Raw genomic sequence first — 19,916 nt, 5'->3', positions numbered from 1 at the left:
ATATCTAAGAATATCTTTATTATTTCTTTAATCCTACTAGTAGCTAATTTACTATAGTTTATATAATAATTATAAGATTTATTTCTATTTATAGGCAGTATATAATATCCTTTAGAGTAAACTTTTAAGCTTTATTTTAAAGGTTATAAACTTTAATTTAAACTTTACTATATCCTAAGATTAGTAACTATTTTAATCTAATATAGACCTTATCTTTATTTACTATAATCTTTAAAGACTTAAATTACTTTATATTATTAAAGATATATATAGTTATATTTAAGTCTAGTATTATTAAATTTTATAATAGGTATTTACTTCTTTCTATTATAAAAGTAGCTATTTTCTTTAAGATTATTAGTTAAGGCTTTAATAGTTAATTTAATTTCTTTTTTAAGTTTTATGCTTCTTATTAAAGCTTCTTAAAGAGTTCTTAAACTTCCTTTTTATCTTTAAGCTATTATTCCTAGAAATCAAGCTACCTTTATAAGGTTAGAAACTTCTTTAATATATTATTTAAGAAGGCTACCTAATAAGATATAAAGTTAGGGTTTTAGTGTTTCTTTTTATATAATATATAGGTTTCTAATTCTATTAATTAATAGGAGCGCTTTATTAATCTCTCTCTCTTTAAAGTAAGCTTTTAGTTACTAGTTATTAACCTGCTTTATTTCTTAGGCTTAGGAGTTAAGTCTTAAATAGTGGTTTTAAAGCTCCCTTTTACTATATATTTTATTATTACTTAGTTACTTCTCTTTTTAAGTGATTGAATTTCTTATTAGAATTATACTAAGAATATTAAAGGAAAATATATTCCTTTTTTAATTGCTTTTTTATTTTAGCCTTATTTAATATAAAAGAATATCTTAAATTAGCTTTTAAGACTTTATTATAGGTCTTTAAATTAGGTATTTAGGTATTATATTTCTATAACTCCCTTAAGCTTTATAATTCTTATTATCTTCTCCTAGGAGGTAATCTATTTATCTTAATTATTTCTACTATTTAAAGCTAACTTTAGAAGCTTAAAGTACTATTTCTATATTTATTTTCTCCTTAATATATTATTAATACTATATATAGCTTTAAGGTTTAAGAAAAAAAGTAAAATATTATTATATTATATAGATTTATTTATTATAGGTAAATATATCTTAATATAATATAAATAAATCTTCTTTATTATCTAATTTAGTATATTTCTAATCCTATCTACCTATTTATTATATTAGTTAAGATTGCTTTTATAGATTATTATAAATACTTTATAGGCCTTTTAATCCTTTAATATAAGTTCTATATATATAGTAGCTAGGTTATTTAAATATATAGTTAATTAAGTAGAACTTAAGGATTATAAATAAGGCTTATTTAAGTCTTTTATAAGGTATTTACTAAATTTAGGATATTAAGGCTCCTGAATTCTCTTATTATTAAAGTAAGTAGGGTTAGTTATTTTTTCTAACTTATAGATATACTTTATAGATATCTTTATAATATATAACTATTTAAAAGAATCCTAGTTACTAAGATTATTAAGGAGGTAGGTCTTTCTAGTAAAGGTTATTTTCTTTAATTATATTATTTAAAAGATTAATTGCAGTTTATTTTATTAGTTAGAGGTTTATTTTAGTAATTATAGCTATATAACCTGTATAGCTTCAAGACTCTTAATTATTAAACTGTATCTTTAATTAATTACCTGAGGTCCTTTTAGCCTTTCTAGCTAATCTAGAAAAGAGGGGTAACTAGTTATATAACTCTTCTATTTTAGGAAATGAGGCTTATTTTTAGGAAACGCGCCTCTATATACCCTATAGGCTTTAACACTTATAGTAAGCTAGAATTACAGAAGTTAATATTAGTTAAGGTTTATCTGCCTTAAGTAGCCTAATTACTACCTTAACTAAGTAATATAAGTACTGCTTGCAGGTCCTTTAGCAGCTATATTAACCTTCTTCCTTTACCCCTGCTAAAAGATAGGCTTAGTATATCTATTACACTTCTAAAATACATTTACTAACCTGACTTTCCTTCTATTAGTTACAGTTGCTAATATTAATTATAGCTACTAATAGGATACCTGCTATATATAAGAGCCTAGAGCCTAATTAAGGCTATTATATAACTAACTATAACCTTATTACTATAATTAAATTAGTACTAAGTTAAGCTAATAGTAAAGATTACTATAAGCTTTATATAATAGCTATAACTTAGCTATTAAGAAGAACTTTTTATTTAAAAGCCTATCTAGCTTAGTTAAAATAGCTATTTTTAACTGCACTTTAATTAACTTAATTAGTTATATAGATCTAGTTTATCTAGGTTATCCTATTTATCTAGTTTAGCTAGTTAAGGAGCTAGCTAGATTAAATAAGCTAAAAAGGGCTATAAGAAAAGGCTTACTTCTTAATATAAAGAAAGTAGTTTTCTTTACTATATTAATAGGTTTAGCCTTATATAAAGAGTAGTTTAAGAATATAATTATTAAGGCTAATTATTTATACTATATTTTCTTATTTATATAAAATTAATAGGCTAGATATAGTTTAAGATTATAAGAATAAAGAGTATATTTATAAATAGAGTTCTAGGGTAAAGGCAGGGTAATAGCAGGGTTCTAGGACTAAAGGTTTAAAGAAAGAAGGTTAACTCTATTTATATAAGTTAGTTAGTAAAAGTTAAATTAACTTAAAGTTAATGATAATTCTGTTAATTAAATGCATATACCTAGGCATATAACTAATTGCCTTTATATCTAAGAATAGATAAAGTAAAGTTAGTAAAGAAATAGTAATTTAAACTGGAGATATATACTTATAATTTGATATTAAAAAGAGTTTTATCTAAAAGCTAAAAAAGCCTTTTAATAAATAAATAAAGCTATAGTTAATTAAATATATTTATTTTATAAAATAATAACTAATATTAAAGTATTAAATAGTAATATTAATAGTAATATTTAATTATATATTATTTTTTATATTTAATACTTAAGCTATTTAGAAATAACCTATTTTATAATATTATTTAATAATATATTATCTTAAGCTTTTATAGCTTTTTAATTTATAATTTTATAAAAAGGCTTAAATTAAAAATTTAACTTAATTTATATATTTTTTTATAATTATTTTTATAATATATAATTATTTAACTTTAATTTAACTACTATTTTATTATTAATTCTACTTTATTTATTTAAATATAAAGCTAGTTAATTATATACTTAAGTATATATATTTAATAAATCTTTTTTTTAATTACTATTAACCTTATTTAAGGCTATTAAGCTTTTAACTTTATAAATAAAAGCTTAAATAGTAAGGCCTTTATAGTAAGCTAGAATTATAAAAATTAATATTAATTAAGGTTTATTTACTTTAAGTAGTATAATTACTGCTTTAATCAAATAATATAAGTACTGCCCTTTAGTAGCTATATTAACCTTCTTCCTTTACCTTAGCTAAAAGACTAAGATATCTTTAATTAACTTTTATAATATACTAAGCTTAATATATAAGTATATTCCTTAACTTAACTTTTTTCATTAATTATAATTATTAATATTTATTATAGCTACTATTATAATACCTATTTATAATAGCCTATAGGCTAATTAGGCCTATTATATAATTAAATTAGTCTTAAGTCAAGTTAATAGTTATAAATACTAAAAGCTATATATAATAGCTATAGCTATTATAAAGAACTTCTTATTAAAGAACTAGTTTAATTTAATTAAAATAGCTATTTTTAACTATATTTTAATTTAATTAAATTTTTATATAAATTTAAGCCTTTTAAGTTATATAATAATACTAAATTAATTAAAAAAAGAGCTATTATAGCTAAAGGACTTAAAAAGAGCTATAAAGTAAAATAAGACCTTTATAGCTAACTAAGCTACTTTTTTTACTACCTTTAAAAGCCTAAACTTAACTAAATATAAAAAGTAGCTTATAAATATAATTATTAAGGCTAATTATATAGTCTATATTCTCTTAATTATATAAAATTAATAAGCTAGTTATAGTCTAAGACTATAAAAGTAAAGGGATAGTATATCTATAAATAGAGTTTTAAAGTAAAGGCAAGGTAATAGTAAGGTTTAAAGGTTTAAAGAAATAAAGTTAACTCTATTTAAGTAAGTTAGTTAGTAGAAGTTAAATTAACCTGAAGTTAATAATAACTTTATTAATTAAATATATATATCTAGATATATAATTAATTGCTTTTATATTTAAGTAAATAAAGTAGAATGAATAATTAAATTATAGTTAAACTAGGGATAATTTAATATAAATAGTTAATTATATAAATAAAAAAATTTAATATATAAAAAAGAGTTTTATTTAAAAATTAAAAAAGCCTTTTAATAAATTAATAAAGCTATAATTAATTTAATTAATTTCTTTTAACTTAAATTAATTAATAAAATCGTTTTTTTTTAAAAAAAAAATAATAATAATTGCTTTTAATATTTCTTTCTTTAATACTCTAACTATAATTCAACTACCTAATCAACCTCCACCCATCTCACGGTAGTAGTAGTTCTTATGGTTATTGTGTTTCTTTCCGTAGGCCAAGTCCCTTTGCTTTGTGTGAACTTGTTCTAAGGTTCTTCCTCGTTCTTCTGCACGGCGAGCTCGCCTCTTTTGTTGTTCAGGTGCGCCAATCATGCCTGCCATTCCGCGCGGTACCATTTCACGGGATCCAGACCCCGTCTCCCTCTCCACGAGCTGGCCATCGGAAGTCGAACCCTGTTGCTCGGTCTCAGCGCTTTCGATAGCCAATCTCTCTGCTCGCTCCTCGGCCGAGGGGTGGTTGTGCAAATTCTGTCGGAAGTACTTGTTCAACGAACGATGACCAACTGACTTGCCGGTAGGGAGGTGAAGCTCGTAATCGTCATAAAAGACGGCACGGGTAGGTTTGTGGGCGTGAGAATGCCAGCCATCGGCTTGGTGTCTTTGTCTTGGATCTTGTCGTGAGTGATGTGGGTGCTTTTCGAGGCGCTCGAACTGGTGAATATGGCCTTCAGCCGGTACGGCAGTAAGATCAGCTGAGTCCAAAGACGACTCTGAACTATCCGTCTCCCAACCGTCTGCCCCTTCGCCCTCCTCAACCTCAGCTCCATCCTCCCCAGTGAGCTTGGAAGGACGTCGTGCCCCTAGCTTCGCTCCTCCACTTGTCTCGTTCGCAACCGAGCCATCGTCACTCATCTCCCCATCGTCAGAGTAGGTACTCCTGAAATCATAGAAATCCCCAATATCAAGCTGGTCACGCTCAGTCTCGTAGGGGATCTTGCAGTGGCCTGTATCGCGCATATGTGTCTGAATTCCAAACATGGACGATTTGATCTTGTCACAGTACAGGCACTGATGGTGCTCTCGGATTTTATCTTGGAGTTGCTTGAGCAAGCCGTCGATATCAACAAGATACTTCTTCTCGGGGATGAACATGCCATGAAAGCGTTCCATATGATGGGTGTTGAGAGGAATGGTTGGAGAGGTATAGTTGCAGACAGAACATGATTCCAGTGTCAAGTTGGGACCCTGGGTAGCAGGAACAGGCGTGGCTGAGTCAGAGGCCCTGTTGTCGTCATTATCGCCTTGTGCAGCGTCTGGGACGGAAGGCTGGGGGTGTGAGGGACGCTTGACAGGAGATGGCCTTTGTTCAGTGATGCTCGCCTTCTGGAGGCCTTCAACAACATGGCTGAATTCTTCCTCGGCGTCGGAATCAACCTCTGCTTGGCTGGGTGCAATAGGTTCGCCGAGGGAGAACGTAGAGCTGACGATCGAGGTCGTTTCATCGTCAGCTCGACCAGAAACAGTTTGTCCACTACTGGCTTCCTTCGCCTTGTGCTTCTGACTTGACAAGTGGTTCTGGAATGCATTCTCGCTGTAGTATGTCTTTTCGCAGATGTCACATACTCGTTCGAAATAGGCTTTGTCTGCTTCAGCGCTTGACACCGCCCTTGCCTGCAGAACCTTCTCAGTGAAGACGTCGGAAGAAATGGGAGGCAGCGAGGCAACTCGGCGTTTAAGATTGTATCGACTTGCAGTAATTAGCCTCAGCTTTAACTCAGGATCCAACAAATGTACTTACTGCCAATCACTTTTCATGTGTCCCTTCTGCAGATCGATGTTGCGATACGCAACTTGGCAGGTGTTGCAGGTGTATGGGTGCGAGGCTGCACCGGACGCCTGGGCACTCGCCATGATAGGAAGTGAAGAGTATGCGGTTTATGTGTCCAGATCCGAGTTATGAGGCTTATTTTCTTGTTGTATGTTGTGCCCTGGTCTTCGAAAGGCGGTTGTGTTTGGGAAGGAAATTCGGAGTCGAATTGGTGGGATATGGCGGGGCTCTGTAGATAACGTCACACAGAAAAGGTTATCAGTGAGTTGGATGACTGACTTTTTTTTTTGCACCAAACCCCGCCACGCAAGGGTACCGGGCCCCTTCAACGCCGCAAGTGACCTTGAGGCGATATGCAGTAAATGACCGGTCGAAGCCTTACTAATTATCCACTTAGCCTCATGTGTTATTCTTGTCACCTAAGCAGACGTCCCCATTTCTCTTGCCTGCCTTGGTCCACCTATTACGGCTGGGCCATTGGCCACCACGAGGTGGAGCTAACCCACTCTCTAGTCCCAGACTGGCAAGCAGCGTGGTGTCAAAGAGGACCTGGCAGTACGGACTACATGTGGCGTCTGTTAGGGACAGTTAGCTTGGGGCGCATCATCGCCTCTTTCGTGAGGCTGACCAAACAGCTCCTGAGAGCGCAGACTCCCCTCAGATTAGACGGCATCTTCCACGACCGGCAGAACCTACTCAGCTTCATAGAACCAACTTGTATCATCAACTTTGTGTAGAATATCGGCGCACACTATTTCGACACCTCTCCTCATGCAATACTTCTCTAAATCTTGACATTTCTTTATCAAATCCCCCACCTCTTACGTCCCCTCCAGGTGCCCATCGAGGCGCGACCCCATCCTCCCATGTCATGACGCCCGATGCCGTTCGTCCCCGGGACAATTCCATCGAGCTCACGGCAGACCAAGATCTTCTCGCCGGGCTATGGCAAGAAGCGCCATTTGCACGTCTGCCGGCCGACGCGCCCCCTGACCTCAAGACCTATGTTCAGAACGTTGAGAACCCAGCGCGAGTCTATGCGATCCATCAAGCAAGTCGCCGCCATGGTTTTCAACTTCTTGTGGAGAGGTTCGTCCGATAACTAAATCCATTCACTTGCCGTCCTTCATGTTCTGATTATCAAAGCAGATACATCTTGCAACTTCGATCAGGTTGTGAAAATGTCAATTGTGCAACTCCCAGTTGCTTCACATGCAGGCGCCGCTTGGCAGGCCGAGCGCCTGTCCGAAGATACAACACGACAAGCGCCAGGACATTGGCGATATATTTAGCAAGTCAGGACGACCCGGAGAAAGGATTGTGTCCGTTCCTCCGTAAATCTCGCGAACCGCCGGCGGCTTTTGGCAACTTAATATTCTCCGCGCGGTCATCCTCGTCTTCCCATCCCGACCATAACAGAGCCAGCGTTGCCACCTCGCCAAGTGCACGCAAGGAACGGAACTCTAGACCACAAGCACTCTCGTCATCATCCCAAGAGTGCCTTGCTTCCCCAACAAACTACCTAAGCGACCCAGTCTCTCCGATCCAGAACGCAAGTAGACCAGCCGCAGCATGCACACCACACTCAAAACACCGCGATTTGGTCTCTCAGATCCGTGTAATCGAGGCGCCCATGAGTAAAGATCACCGCTCATTTGCCGCGAATCTCTTTGGAACTGTCACTTTTAAGATGCTCGAATGGGTTGACACCGCGAAGTGTCGCTGCAATGGCGACCAAAATCAATAATCTCGATTCGGCGATGGATTTTGACCCTACCCAAGACCCAGCTAACTCAGCCGGGAACTACCGCAGGTTCGGATGTTCAAAGTACTGCTCCTGACGAGTCAGATACAACAGCTTTCGACGACCGTAGCTGTACAGCCACATGCAACTAATATGAATTGAGACTTCATTTCATGCCAAAAGCCGCCAAAACCCAGTAACGGGTCACTGTCAAAGCCACGAAAGAATCCTGCGCCAAAGCACAGGCGACGTTCTACTAACTCCAATAATACCGCCAAGTCCGGGGATAAAGTAAAGTCAGCCAAACCATCTCAGGTAAACGGCACATTGCACGAGAAATCTGTACGACCTAGACACAATAAGAGTTTGTCTGGAAGGGGTATCCCAGAAATGCCTTTGAAACCAGGATTTTTTGAAAATGTTACAAAACCATCGGCGCAGCCAATTTCGCCTACAAGCCCATCAGCTTTGGCACATGTCGAGCCTTTCGGCGAAATCGGGTCCAAAGACGATACAAATTGTGGCCATATCAGAAATAATAACTCTCAACAGACGGGAAACCTTGACAAAACACTACCGGACATCTCATCCCATAGTCTGGAAAATATCCTGCCTCAAGCTCTCTCACAGCTCGATGTCGATCTTATTGACTTCATTTGTGACATTTACGAAGAAGACGGAACAGCACAGTCTGTTATAGTCTCCGCCTCCGACGCAACCCATTCATACCCACGACCCATGAACCAGCGGAAGCCTCTACAACGTCGATCTATGTCGCGCACAACTAGGTCTAGAAAGCATTGGCACCATTTCAATGACCAGACGCTTTTCAACGTTCTCATGGATCCGCAGGTTGTTGTTCAATCCTTCACTCACGACAGAAAACTCTACGATTCTCAGACACTATGGTACTGTTTTCACCGATTAAGCCGCGTCGCATGTAATCTTGTATTTCACAGTCTCTGGCTGGCTGCCGGACGTTTGTTCGTTCCTCCTCAAGTTTCGAGGTCGCATAGTTCCATCAAGGACAATGACTCAAGATTACAGAAGCACAAGGGGCCTCTATCCGATGTTGACGCCGGCTATCTGATGTCGATCTGCATGCATGCATTGGTAGCCGCAGCTCCAGCTGTCCAAGACTCGAGAACACTATATGAGATATCCCGCATCCGCTCAAATGGTTTGACCCTCGCTGGCCGAAGTGCCATGGCTCGGCAATCTTCCTCTCGATGTTTAGATTATGATGATGCATTCTCAAACGACTTGGCTATCAGACTTGCGCGTAGGCTATTTTGCGCCATTACAGCCAGACGGCACTTTTCTAACAAGATGGACACTGCTGGCCCCTTGAATGAGATCGAAAACAACAAGGTTGATATTTTGCAACCTTTGGTTGACCAGCTCGATTTTCTCAGCACAGGCTCAGCGACGATTCTGGAGTTCCCACAATCAGAGCGTCTCTTGCATGAGACCCGTGTGCCAACAGTTCTCCTAGATTGGGCACGCACCATATTGCTCAACGAATGGGACGGTCGAGCCGATTTTACCATGGATGGACCATTTGGGGGAGCTTTATCGTTCATCGAGACCCTACGTATGTGCATGCTCCGGTTAGCCAATCAATAGGAATTTGACCTTGCTAACTTCTCCAAGATGCCAACCGAAATCTTCTCCTTCTTGGGGATATCCAATTCCGGGTCGATTACCTTTCAGAGCGCTTAGATTCGATCGAGATGCCTGTAGACTGGTTGACGTTCAATTCGACACGCTGGCGACGACATATCCTAGACTATCCTTACATCTTCAGCCCCGACACACTTGTTTCTTTCTTTCGTTCCATCAATTTTGCCCGGATGAGTCGTATGTTCGAAGAGTCTAGTTCATTAAAAACTCGCATGAGTGCTATTGTCGATCCCGGTAGTCTCATTACTAACCCCCACCACAAGATGGTTTTACAAGATCTTTTGAGAACAGCTTCATCGAAATACCTAGTCCTCGAAATCGGCAGGAGTAATGTCGCCCGAGATGCCTTCGACCAGCTATGGAGACGGGAGAAACGGGAACTTCTTCGCCCGCTGAAGGTGCACTTGGGGGAGAACAGTGGCGAAGAGGGTTTTGATTCTGGAGGTGTCCAACAAGAATTTTTCCGATTGGCAATCGCCGAGTGCCTAGATCCCCAATATGGTGCTTTCACTATTGACGAACGGACACGCATGGCCTGGTTCACCCCTGGGTCATTGACCGAAGATTGGAAGTACGAACTCGTGGGCCTTTTGATGTCGCTCGCCTTGTACAATGGCCTGACGCTGCCTATCACTTTTCCGAAAGCCCTTTACCGGAAGCTGCTGGGCAAACCGGTTGAAGAGCTTCACCACATCGCCGATGGTTGGCCAGATTTGGCAAGCGGGCTGACAACATTACTGGAGTGGGACGAAAAGGATGGGCTCGTCGAGGACATTTTTGCCCGCACGTATGAATTTTCAGTTGAGTCTCTCGGTACCATTGTGACACGAGATATGAGGATGAGCGAACAAGCGGGCTGGCCCAAGGCAGCCTCAAGTTCGTGTGATATTGCACCACCACACATGGATAACCCAGATGACGCTCCCCTTGTTACCAACGAAAATCGGGACGACTATATCATCGATTACATCCGTCACCTTACGGATGTTTCCATTCGACGACAGTATCTCGCTTTCGAGCAAGGGTTCAACTCTTGCCTCGATAGAAAGTCACTCTCGCTCCTAAGTCCATCCACCTTGCAATCGCTCGTTGAGGGTGTCCAAGAAATTGACATCGTCGAATTGAAGCGGTACGCGCGCTATGTGGGCTGGGATGCTTCCCATCGTACCATTAAAGACTTTTGGTCCATCGTCAAGAGGTACGACGAGAGAATGAAACAACGCCTCCTGGAATTTGTGACATCGTCCGACCGCGTTCCTGTTGGCGGCATGAAGAATCTGCAATTTGTAATACAAAAGAATGGTGAAGAAGATGGCGCGGGTGGACACTTGCCAACAGCATATACCTGTTATGGCACACTTCTTCTACCAGAGTATAGGGATAAAGAGGTGTTAAGAGAGCGGCTTGGGATGGCACTTGAGAATGCTCAAGGGTTTGGCTTTGCTTAATGAGGCGTTTTTCATGGAGTAGCGTATGGAATCAGTTCTGTGAAGCTTTGCATTGGTAGCGACCTGGTTCTGCACGCTTAGTAGGCAAGCGGAGAGAAAGTATGAGTGACTTTCAACATAGCATATGAAAGCGTCTAATGATAATGCTCAGTTTCAAGCAATGCAGTAGAACTTGCCATGTGAAGCAGTATGCTTTAAACAACATCATCGAATAGATGGATCTTCGTCTGCTAATCTCGCATTTGCCTAACATTTAGGTTGATTCTCTTATTATTCATCCATCCTCGCCAATCCGCAAACTTCTCATCGCCACGGGCTGGCCAATCTTCAAGATAACTTGGGCATGTATCCTTCAGCACTTTAGGCACTCCATGCCAGGCATATCTCGACTCTTGTGTCATATAGATGGCATCCCCAGATCTGAGCCTCAAGAGCAGATACTGTTTCTCGCCTGGTGTTTCGTTTTGAGACCCCTGTTTGAAGTCATTCGGTGCAATCATAAAGAGTCCATCACAACCGAAACTCAAACTGATAAGTCCTTTATCTGTCTCCTCGCTGACATCTCGGTGCATCATCATTGTATCGCCTGGCGTGTAGAAGTTGAGAATGGCGGCTTGGGCGACAGTTTCGGGAAACAGCTCCTCAAGCATGTGTGAGATATCATCTGGAAACTGAGGAGGTAATTCCTCGGGGTAAACACGATTGGTCCAGTCATACTGGCCTCCAAGCGTTACCCAGTGCAGTTTTCGCTGCATAACCTGCTTGATTGACAGTGGCTTATGAACGCTGGGGTCCTTTGGGAGAAATGATGCCGGTGTTTCTGGACTGATAGAGAAGAATGACCGTTCATCGTCGTCCTTCCCTTCTGGGTATGGAAGGTTGTAGTGTAGATGTAGATTGGTCTGATGGTTCTGGACACTGAGATCACGATGGATCAGACGATCCAGTAGATCCTGTTGCACATTCTCGGGCACAAGTGAAGGAAGAATCAACAGGCCTATAGTTGCGTTAGGTTTTTAACATATCAAGTACAAGGAGTTCTATGTACCTGGTATCAATGGGTGGTGTATAACTGGAACATCCTTCTCGACCTGTAAGGCAAAGTCAGGGTTGAGGTGAGCAAAACTTTTTGCAACCTGCTCTTTCGAAAGACTCGAAACTTGACGAAAACCAGACTCTTCTAAGGGAGCACGAGGGTCATCGATTCGAGGATCGTTAAGCAGACTTTTGTGATCTTGACGCATGTAGCTCTTCCACTCAGCGCGCATCTCATCAGATGGCTGCTCATGGGCGTCGATCTCAGTAAGGTTTGCTGATACCATTCTGACGATGATGATGGAAACCAAAAGCTTGGACTTTTAGTACGTCATCCCTTTGAATAGATTCCGTTGGAAAAGACTCACGAGGTTGGGGCCTCTTGTAGGTACCTAGGCTTTTCCTTGTCCTGCTCCAGAGTCGAGGGTATTCTACTTGTTCTCACAGTCACGATCTAGAAATCTGGTGGACCACTTGAAGAAGCACGTGACATCTTCAAGCTCATCGCAAACCTCACATTTCTCTTTGGTATGCAGTTATTGACATTTTCTTCTCGATTCTCTTGTTTTTTTATGTACTCTACCATTTTACGCTGCTGTCTTATGGAAATGACCCTGTTGTTTTGAGTGCGCTCAACTGGGACGAGAAACCCGTTTGACGAAAATTCTCATTTCTAAGTTACCTACCTAGCTCCCACACTATACATTGCCCATTTAATAGAGGTCACCATGACACTACTGCGAGTCTTTTCAGCAAATCGGCTATCTTATTTATCATCATGCTCCAAGGTTACCGGGCAGAAAACTCACTTCAGTACGTCAGGTCAGATGAACCTGCGTCAACGACCACTACGCCGAGCTACAAGTCGTATTTCCAAACAAGCACATCAAGACAGTCAGGCAACTTCACCAGTTGCAGTCACGCCGAACTTAAGTTCCAACGTGAAGGCTGAGGAACCAAGAAGCCAGTCATCTGCTCAGGAGATTGTCGTGCCAGGCTTTTCTCTCCATGAGAGTACCTCGAAACCAAGAAAGGCAAAACCGAGAGGACCATTGCCTAAGGGAATCAAGCCTTATCAGCAGGTATTAATGGAGAGTGAGTCGATCTGCTTCAAACAGGGCTCAACTTTGCCAGTAGACGTACCGAAAGAAGACAAGCCTGCTCTGGCAGCAGCAGGAAAGTTCTTTGAAGAACGCTACCAGATACTCTACTCTGCCGAAAACCTTCATGACCACCCCCAAAACGACCACATCCCGGAAATTGTTGTACTGGGTGCCTCCAATGCTGGAAAATCATCTTTCCTCAATGCTCTTCTTGGTGATCGGGAAATAGCCAAGGTGAGCCACAAACCAGGCAAGACTACGACGATGAATGCGTATGGTGTTGGGCCACGTCCCAAGATTGCCAAGGAGCTCATTCGCAAAGGCGATGCCCCGCCAAAACACAGTCTGGTGCTTATGGACACCCCAGGCTACGGATATAGAAGTCAACAGGCCTGGGGACAGACTATCCTGAAGTATCTCAACGTCAGGAACATGCTTCGTGGCGCTGTTATCTTGATACCGGCCGACAAGAAGCTCCAGGAAACGGATAGGTGGATGCTCAGAACACTTGCTCAATCTAACACTCGAACGTTGGTTGTCATCACCAAAGCGGATAAGCCTGGAAAGGAGTGGCAAGATGCATGTCACAGGCTTCATACCCAGATCGATGCCATCATGCGCGGTCTGGAGGCCCAATCAGCTGCCTCTTGGAGGGAAGGGTCTGGGCGTGTGCTGGATGTTTATGCCACAGCCTCCAAGATTGCGTCCGTATCCCGCCGGCTTGGTGATGGAGGTGGCATTGGGGGCGTAAGACTTGCGATACTGGAGATGGCTGGCTTTTCTCTGGGGGACAAGATAGAAAAGCAAGCCGAGACAAAGGCTTATACCGGGAAGGTCGTGTCGTTTGATAATATCGTTTGGAGAACATGAGCTTGGGTGTCAAAACCCAGTCGACTCATATATGTAATATCTTGCTCTTGCTCTTGCTCATTGTACAATATTTGGTTCGACAGGATCAAAATACTTCATATGTAGAGAAGCAAGTTGGTGTGAGAGCCAGCCCCGGCTTTAATAATGTATTAATACAGCCCTGAAGGGGGTAGTTGCCCGTCTGTGTCTTGCCACTACCTATGCTAATATCACAACTCTGGTATCATCAAAAGTATTACAAACAAATGCAGAGACTCTACTCATCATTCCGCCTGGCCTCCATTTGATTTGGCCGACTTTGTCGAAGTCGCAGTTCCGGGTCTACTAATGGACTTGCTTATCGGGTGCCTCAGCTTCCTGCTCCCTTTCGTATCAAACAAACTCTTGACTCTCTTCAACCTCGCCCATCTCTCCTTATCTTTTACGTCTCTCTCTTTCTCATCTTCTTCAACATTGTCAAGACCTGCCCCAACGGAACCAGGGGTCTGAACTGGTGTGTTGATGGATGCGGCCGTTCCAGGCCTCTGAGGTGTAGATGGTGCTCCCATTGATCGTTCGGTTCGCGGTCTCGCAGGCGAACGCCCCTCATAAACACTGCGAAGATGTGCTTCATTTGCGATGGTTCGCAACAGCACCTTCCAGCCTGGCAAAACCTGCCCAGAAGCCTTCTGGGAATGTGCCTGCTTCTGGGTCTCAGAGTTCGCCCATGGGCAGAAGAAGCGATGCTCTCGAGCTGGGTCCAAGAAGTCCATAGGGGCCGGTACCAGAACCTCATTATTCCCACCCACTTCCTTGCTCTTAAACATCCACAATCCTAGTCGCCTGAGACAGGTATGGCATGATGCCGAGTTTGGCACCGCACCGATACGAGCGTTATTGAGGCCTTGCCATCCCATCAAGGCAAGCGATAGTGCGACCCGGTTTGGCTGGGCCTCAACCTCCTTTGCTGGTGGGGGCTTGGTGAAGAAGTCTTTCGGTAGATGCGAAAGAACATCGTCCAAGTTTAACTCCTCTGGCAATCGAAGGTTGAACTCATAGGGCAAGAATGATTTTCGCGCTAGCAGCTCATCATAGCGCTCACGTAAAGCCGCAAGACTCGTAGTTGCATTGGTTAAGGACAACCGGAGAAGGGAATCTGCAAACAAGGTCAGAAAACAAAGACGATATGCGCTTCCGACGGGACAACCTACCATCACAGCCCCGCTTACGCCAGAGACAATCGTCCTGGTGTGAAGTAACAATGAGATCGGCATACTTGTCTACCAATGCATCCTCTACTGAAGGTCAGCGCGATGATAAAAGGCCAAGGGAGGAGAGCCTACCTATCTCAGATGCCACAAGAACAGGAACCTCCTTTCCATCCACAACCTTGCGATTGAGTTTGACGACCAATTCTCGATGGCAGAGAAGGCATCGAACAGTTTCCTTGCCACGACAAACCCATCCACGCTTTGCCCATTCTATCTCGTTCACTTTATCCGGCTTTGGAGTCCAGTCTGTTATTTCTTGGAACGTGCCGAGCCTTTTCAAAAGGTCTCCTCGATCGGTTGGTGCATATCGCGCGGGTCCCCCTGTAGATCTCTTGGACGAGTCTTGTGCTAGTGTAGGTCGGGAAACGATAGCAGAGAGGGTCGCAGATAGGTTTGTTTTTTTGCCAGCTCTGGGTGCTGTTGAGTCCGGAAAGCCTAGCCTTCGACGCTTTTGAAGTAATTCGGCATCTGCGCCGGATAGACGAGTTTCTGAGCCAGGAGAAGCAGTTGAGCGATTTGATGGCGAGCCGGTCTCGTGCGCCGACGTGTCGTTGGCGGCTTTCGAGCTTGATGATCCTAAGCCCTGCAATAAGGTATTGAATTTGCGTTTCGTTGCGTTCGTCGACATATTGCGAACGTGGCAAGGCTCTTTGTTTCGGTCCACGGGTTTCGGCTGGAGAACGCGGTCTACATGTATATTTGGCTCAATAAAGACGGAATTTTGGTCAAGGTTTGTATTGTTACAACAACAAATCGACAAGAGGTGATGATGTTGTAGCTTCAGCAGCTTCCCTCTGGTCGCTATGGTACCAACAGCGCAAGTAGTCTACCCCTGGCTAGCGTGTATCAAAGTAGCTGAGTTAGTGGTGAGAGCGGCCATAGTAGTGTGCTTCCACAGCAACCCCTGTCGTTCTTAACGGGTTTACCTCTGTGTCAACGGCGGCTCTAGATGCAACTTGCTAGTAGTCTTTGCCTACCTACCTTATTCAGGAGCCTATCGATAAGAATTAGAACGTCAATAACAGGACAGGCCCCCCCACCATCGATCCACCCGTCCACAGAAATTTTTCCGTAGCCAGTCTTTGTTCAGCGCGAAGTCCAAGAAATATTCGTATCAGCCCCCGATACTCAAACCATTTCTTGCTGTTTGCAATTGCCCAGGCTTCACTTTTTTGCATTGGCGTATGTCTGGCTCCAACCAAAGCCCTCCCTCGTGGCTATTCTCCAACAACCCCCTGAATCCAATCAAACCTTTGACCGACACCATGGGCAAGAAGAGCACAAAGGCCCCTGCGCCCAAGAACGATGCCGCATCCACGCCTCCCCCGGGTCAGCTAATGGACTTGGTAGAGAATTTCCTCTCTGACCATTCTTTCAAGGGCGCTGCCGATGCCTTCAAGAAGCAGAGAGAGAAGAAGGGCTGGAAGGCGGCTGCTGCCACCGACGAAGAGGGTAATCCTTCCCTTGTCAGTGTTTACCAGACTTGGGAGGCTACCCAGGGCGATGATGGTAGCAAATCTAGCAAGAAAAAGTCCTCTAAGAAAGATTCCAGCAGCTCTGCTGGCAGCGACTCTAGCTCTGGTTCAAGCGACGCCCAGGAAGAAGATGTGGATATGAAGGACGCCGAGTCGTCCTCGGACAGCGACAGCGACAGCGACAGCGACAGCAGCTCCGATAGCGACAGCGACGAGGAGGCTGCTAAGCCCAAGGCCTCTAACACTCTGAAGCGAAAAGCTCCCGTCGACGACAGCTCCTCTGATTCATCCTCGGACTCTGATTCTGACTCGAGCTCCTCCGATTCCGAATCTGAATCGGATAAGCCCAAGGCCAAGAAGCAGAAGCGCGCTGCTTCCTCGAGCTCCTCCAGCGACTCTTCTTCCTCGTCCAGCGAATCTTCCGACTCAAGCGACTCCTCCGATTCTAGCGACAGTGATTCGAGCAGCGACTCGGACGACGAGAGCGCCAAATCGGACTCTGGCTCTTCTAGCTCCGATTCGAGCTCAGATTCCGACTCCAGCGACTCAGACGACGAGGCTGCTGCCAAGGTGCCACTTCCCGATTCCGACAGCTCCTCTTCGGACTCCGACTCCGACTCCAGCGACTCTGAGTCTGATGCAAAGGAGACTAAGAAAGACAAGAAGATCAAGAAGGAGAAAGAAGTTAAGGACTCTTCCGACTCTTCTGTCACGCTAGACAAGACTTCGCCCGAGTTCCAGTCAAACTCTACTTACCCACCTCTTCCCCCGGACCCCGTTATGAACGGTAACGGACGCAAGAAGCAGAATGAGCCCTTCTCCCGCATTCCCAAGAACATCAAGGTTGACCCCAAGTTCGCTTCCAACGAATACGTCTCTATCGCCTATTCCCAAAAAGCTCACGAGGATCTGATTGTTACCAAGGGCAAGGGCTTTACAAAGGAGAAGAACAAGAAGAAGAGGGGCAGCTACCGTGGTGGTGCCATCGACATCCACGATAAGAAGGGCATCTACTTCGATGATTAAATACCTCTTTTGAAAAATTATTGTTTGACAAGGCCAAAATCGGGGCAGGATGAAGTATCATTTGTTTAGAATAGCCGGCGTTTGGAACGTGACATGGTCACCGCCAAAGATCCATAGATTCATTCTACTGCAGTCCTAGGGGCACTATCCATGTTTATTAGACTTTTTATTCCAAGACATACTTAATTTCAAAAGTTTCGGGGTATCTATATGTCCAACTTCAGTCTACACTCAAATGAGTCGTTATACATCATGCCTCAAAGAATGGCGCGTCTCGTCAATATCCAGCGTACATAATTAATCCAATGGTTTTTACATCCATCACATGGATACTCCAAAAACCTCGTCTGACTCATTTCCCAGCTATAAACTCGCTGCAATCTTGATACTAAAATGTCGTGCGGTCCTTTTCCGTAGGAGAATTCTGAACTTCGACCGCAGGCGCATGTTGCGCCGCTTCATCGGGAATCTCATCTGCACTGAGGCTCTCCTTCATGATAGCATCCTTTCTGGCCACTGAGTCCCATGACCTGTTGCCATCCTTGGCATTCTGTAGTGCTTCCTTGAGCCACTTATTCCATTGTTTCGTACCTGGAGCCGCTCCACTGCGGCCAACCCAGCCAGTAAGTTGAGTCTCGCGAATAGCGAACCACAAGGTACGTGTGAAGCTTGGGTAACCCTCTCGTTGGTCATTCACGTCTGTGATCTCGTTTGCATTCTTCGCATCTTCAGGGGTTACGTCCTGCCATTGGTACCGCGAGAGATCCCAAAAATATGATCGAGGGATCATGCCTAAACCCCAATACAGTCCGTTGAGAACGATGTAACTCCCACCAATGAATATCTGAGAGTTCCATGTGCAGTTTCCGAGAAGCACGACGCTTAGCATCAGAAGAGTAGTTCCAAGAGCCATGAGAAGCCGATATGTGCGGCCACCAACATGATAGTGACACTCTTCGGTCCCTGAGTACAACTCTCGGGCAACCTCTTCTGTGCACTTGATGAGTAGAAACGCGCCTTCTCGTGTTCTTATCATGACATCGCCTCTAGGGACCTCATTGGTATGTTTGCGATTCATGAGAATAGGATGCCAGAATGAAGCATAGCCCACCACAGTCGACGCAAAGGATATCAGGGAAACGGCCAGGATGGCATTTCCATCTTGCCATACTACAGCACAGGTGATGATTGCTATGCTTAGAAGGCATGAAAAGACTGAGAGAATGTGGATAGGCGAGAAGAGCTTGGCTGGGACCGCAGGGCGTCTCTTCGTGTTGGCAAATGTCGGGTTGGCAAGCATATCTTGGACTTTCTGCTTAGCCGTAGGACGGCGCGCGAGCGGTTTGGGGACATCCGCATTGCTTTGAGAACAGTCACCGGGAGGACGAAATGTCGTTGTTCGCGCTGTGTTTGGTAGAGGAAGCCCACCCTCTTCTATATGAGGGGCTCGGGGGATTCTGTTGCTTTGGGATTCTTTTTCATTTGGCAGTTTCTCTGTGGTGTGAGAACTTGAGCGACGAGATCTGACCCAGTTCAGACTTCGAGTAGACCAGCTTTCTTGGGCAGAAGGAGGATTCATATCGACGTCGCCAAAAGAAGGGTCCGTATGAGTGATCTCAAGCACGCGGAAGCTGAAAGGTTGCAGGGCATCCAAAGGAGTAATTATCGTGGCAAAGAAGCCCACGGAGTCGAGCGTGGTTCCACTATACACACCCGTCATCTTTGCCAGTGTCTCAGGCATTCGACTTGGACGTGAAGGCTTGAGCAGAGCCTGAGGGGCTGGGATCAGTCGAGGTAGCAGACACAGCAACGATGCCGTGATAGTCTGAGTCTGTTCGGCCATAGAAGATTCTCCAATGACCGCAAGAAGCGTCACGACATCAAGTGACCAATTGGCCTTGACATTGGGAAACCATTTCCAGCCTGGGCTGCCTGGTTCAGCCATCCTGATGGTATTTCAATGTGGGAGGAGGAGAGGTATCGAGGTTTAGCTATCAAGAGGTGTGCGTATAACAAACGATATCGAGGGAAGATGAAGGGAGAACAGCTCCAAAAGAGGACAAAACGTGAGATACAAAATTCAGAGCAACATGATGGCAAAGTGAAGAGAAATAAGAATTGAAACTCGGGGCTTGTCAGTT

General features: G+C 43.1%; 8 protein-coding genes across 9 annotated transcripts; 4 read left to right on the top strand and 4 right to left on the bottom strand.

The window, feature by feature from the left end:
* Positions 1–4,463: 4,463 nt before the first annotated feature.
* Positions 4,464–6,469, bottom strand: FVEG_06492 (hypothetical protein). Its single transcript, XM_018894889.1, has 2 exons — positions 6,112–6,469; positions 4,464–6,060 (listed from the first exon to the last, which is right to left on the bottom strand). Exons 1-2 carry the CDS (start codon positions 6,222–6,224, stop codon positions 4,527–4,529), a joined length of 1,647 nt encoding a protein of 548 aa, XP_018752036.1. The 5' UTR covers positions 6,225–6,469; the 3' UTR covers positions 4,464–4,526.
* A 543-nt stretch (positions 6,470–7,012) lies between these two features.
* Positions 7,013–7,888, top strand: FVEG_06491 (hypothetical protein; the record flags this gene model as incomplete). The annotated part of the gene is made up of 2 exons (XM_018894888.1): positions 7,013–7,230; positions 7,291–7,888. 2 exons carry the CDS (start codon positions 7,013–7,015, stop codon positions 7,886–7,888), a joined length of 816 nt encoding a protein of 271 aa, XP_018752035.1.
* Positions 7,889–8,275: 387 nt separating this feature from the next.
* FVEG_06490 (hypothetical protein) lies at positions 8,276–11,016 on the top strand (the record flags this gene model as incomplete). The annotated part of the gene is made up of 2 exons (XM_018894887.1): positions 8,276–9,479; positions 9,539–11,016. The coding sequence occupies 2 exons, from the start codon at positions 8,276–8,278 to the stop codon at positions 11,014–11,016; spliced, it is 2,682 nt and encodes an 893-aa protein (XP_018752034.1).
* Positions 10,605–12,476, bottom strand: FVEG_06489 (hypothetical protein). 2 transcript variants are annotated; one of them, XM_018894886.1, is made up of 3 exons: positions 12,420–12,476; positions 12,065–12,365; positions 10,605–12,013 (listed from the first exon to the last, which is right to left on the bottom strand). In XM_018894886.1, exons 2-3 carry the CDS (start codon positions 12,336–12,338, stop codon positions 11,247–11,249), a joined length of 1,041 nt encoding a protein of 346 aa, XP_018752033.1. In that variant the 5' UTR covers positions 12,339–12,365; positions 12,420–12,476; the 3' UTR covers positions 10,605–11,246. The 2 variants fall into 2 exon arrangements, with proteins under 2 accessions (XP_018752033.1, XP_018752032.1); XM_018894885.1 differs by having other exon boundaries at positions 12,065–12,476.
* Positions 12,477–12,605: 129 nt separating this feature from the next.
* On the top strand, positions 12,606–14,275 carry FVEG_06488 (hypothetical protein). The gene has a single exon (XM_018894884.1). The coding sequence runs from the start codon at positions 12,780–12,782 to the stop codon at positions 14,022–14,024; it is 1,245 nt and encodes a 414-aa protein (XP_018752031.1). The 5' UTR covers positions 12,606–12,779; the 3' UTR covers positions 14,025–14,275.
* On the bottom strand, positions 14,102–16,099 carry FVEG_06487 (hypothetical protein). The gene is made up of 3 exons (XM_018894883.1): positions 15,347–16,099; positions 15,215–15,298; positions 14,102–15,159 (listed from the first exon to the last, which is right to left on the bottom strand). Exons 1-3 carry the CDS (start codon positions 15,900–15,902, stop codon positions 14,288–14,290), a joined length of 1,512 nt encoding a protein of 503 aa, XP_018752030.1. The 5' UTR covers positions 15,903–16,099; the 3' UTR covers positions 14,102–14,287.
* Positions 16,100–16,334: 235 nt separating this feature from the next.
* FVEG_06486 (hypothetical protein) lies at positions 16,335–17,991 on the top strand. Its single transcript, XM_018894882.1, has one exon. The coding sequence runs from the start codon at positions 16,459–16,461 to the stop codon at positions 17,773–17,775; it is 1,317 nt and encodes a 438-aa protein (XP_018752029.1). The 5' UTR covers positions 16,335–16,458; the 3' UTR covers positions 17,776–17,991.
* On the bottom strand, positions 17,922–19,893 carry FVEG_06485 (hypothetical protein). Its single transcript, XM_018894881.1, has one exon. It carries the CDS (start codon positions 19,718–19,720, stop codon positions 18,164–18,166), a length of 1,557 nt encoding a protein of 518 aa, XP_018752028.1. The 5' UTR covers positions 19,721–19,893; the 3' UTR covers positions 17,922–18,163.
* Positions 19,894–19,916: the final 23 nt, after the last annotated feature.

Source organism: Fusarium verticillioides, chromosome 2, assembly GCF_000149555.1.
Source record: "Fusarium verticillioides 7600 chromosome 2, whole genome shotgun sequence".
Lineage (NCBI taxonomy): Eukaryota > Fungi > Ascomycota > Sordariomycetes > Hypocreales > Nectriaceae > Fusarium > Fusarium verticillioides.
Note: the sequence above shows the minus strand (reverse complement) of the source record. Positions and strands in the feature narration are given on the sequence as shown.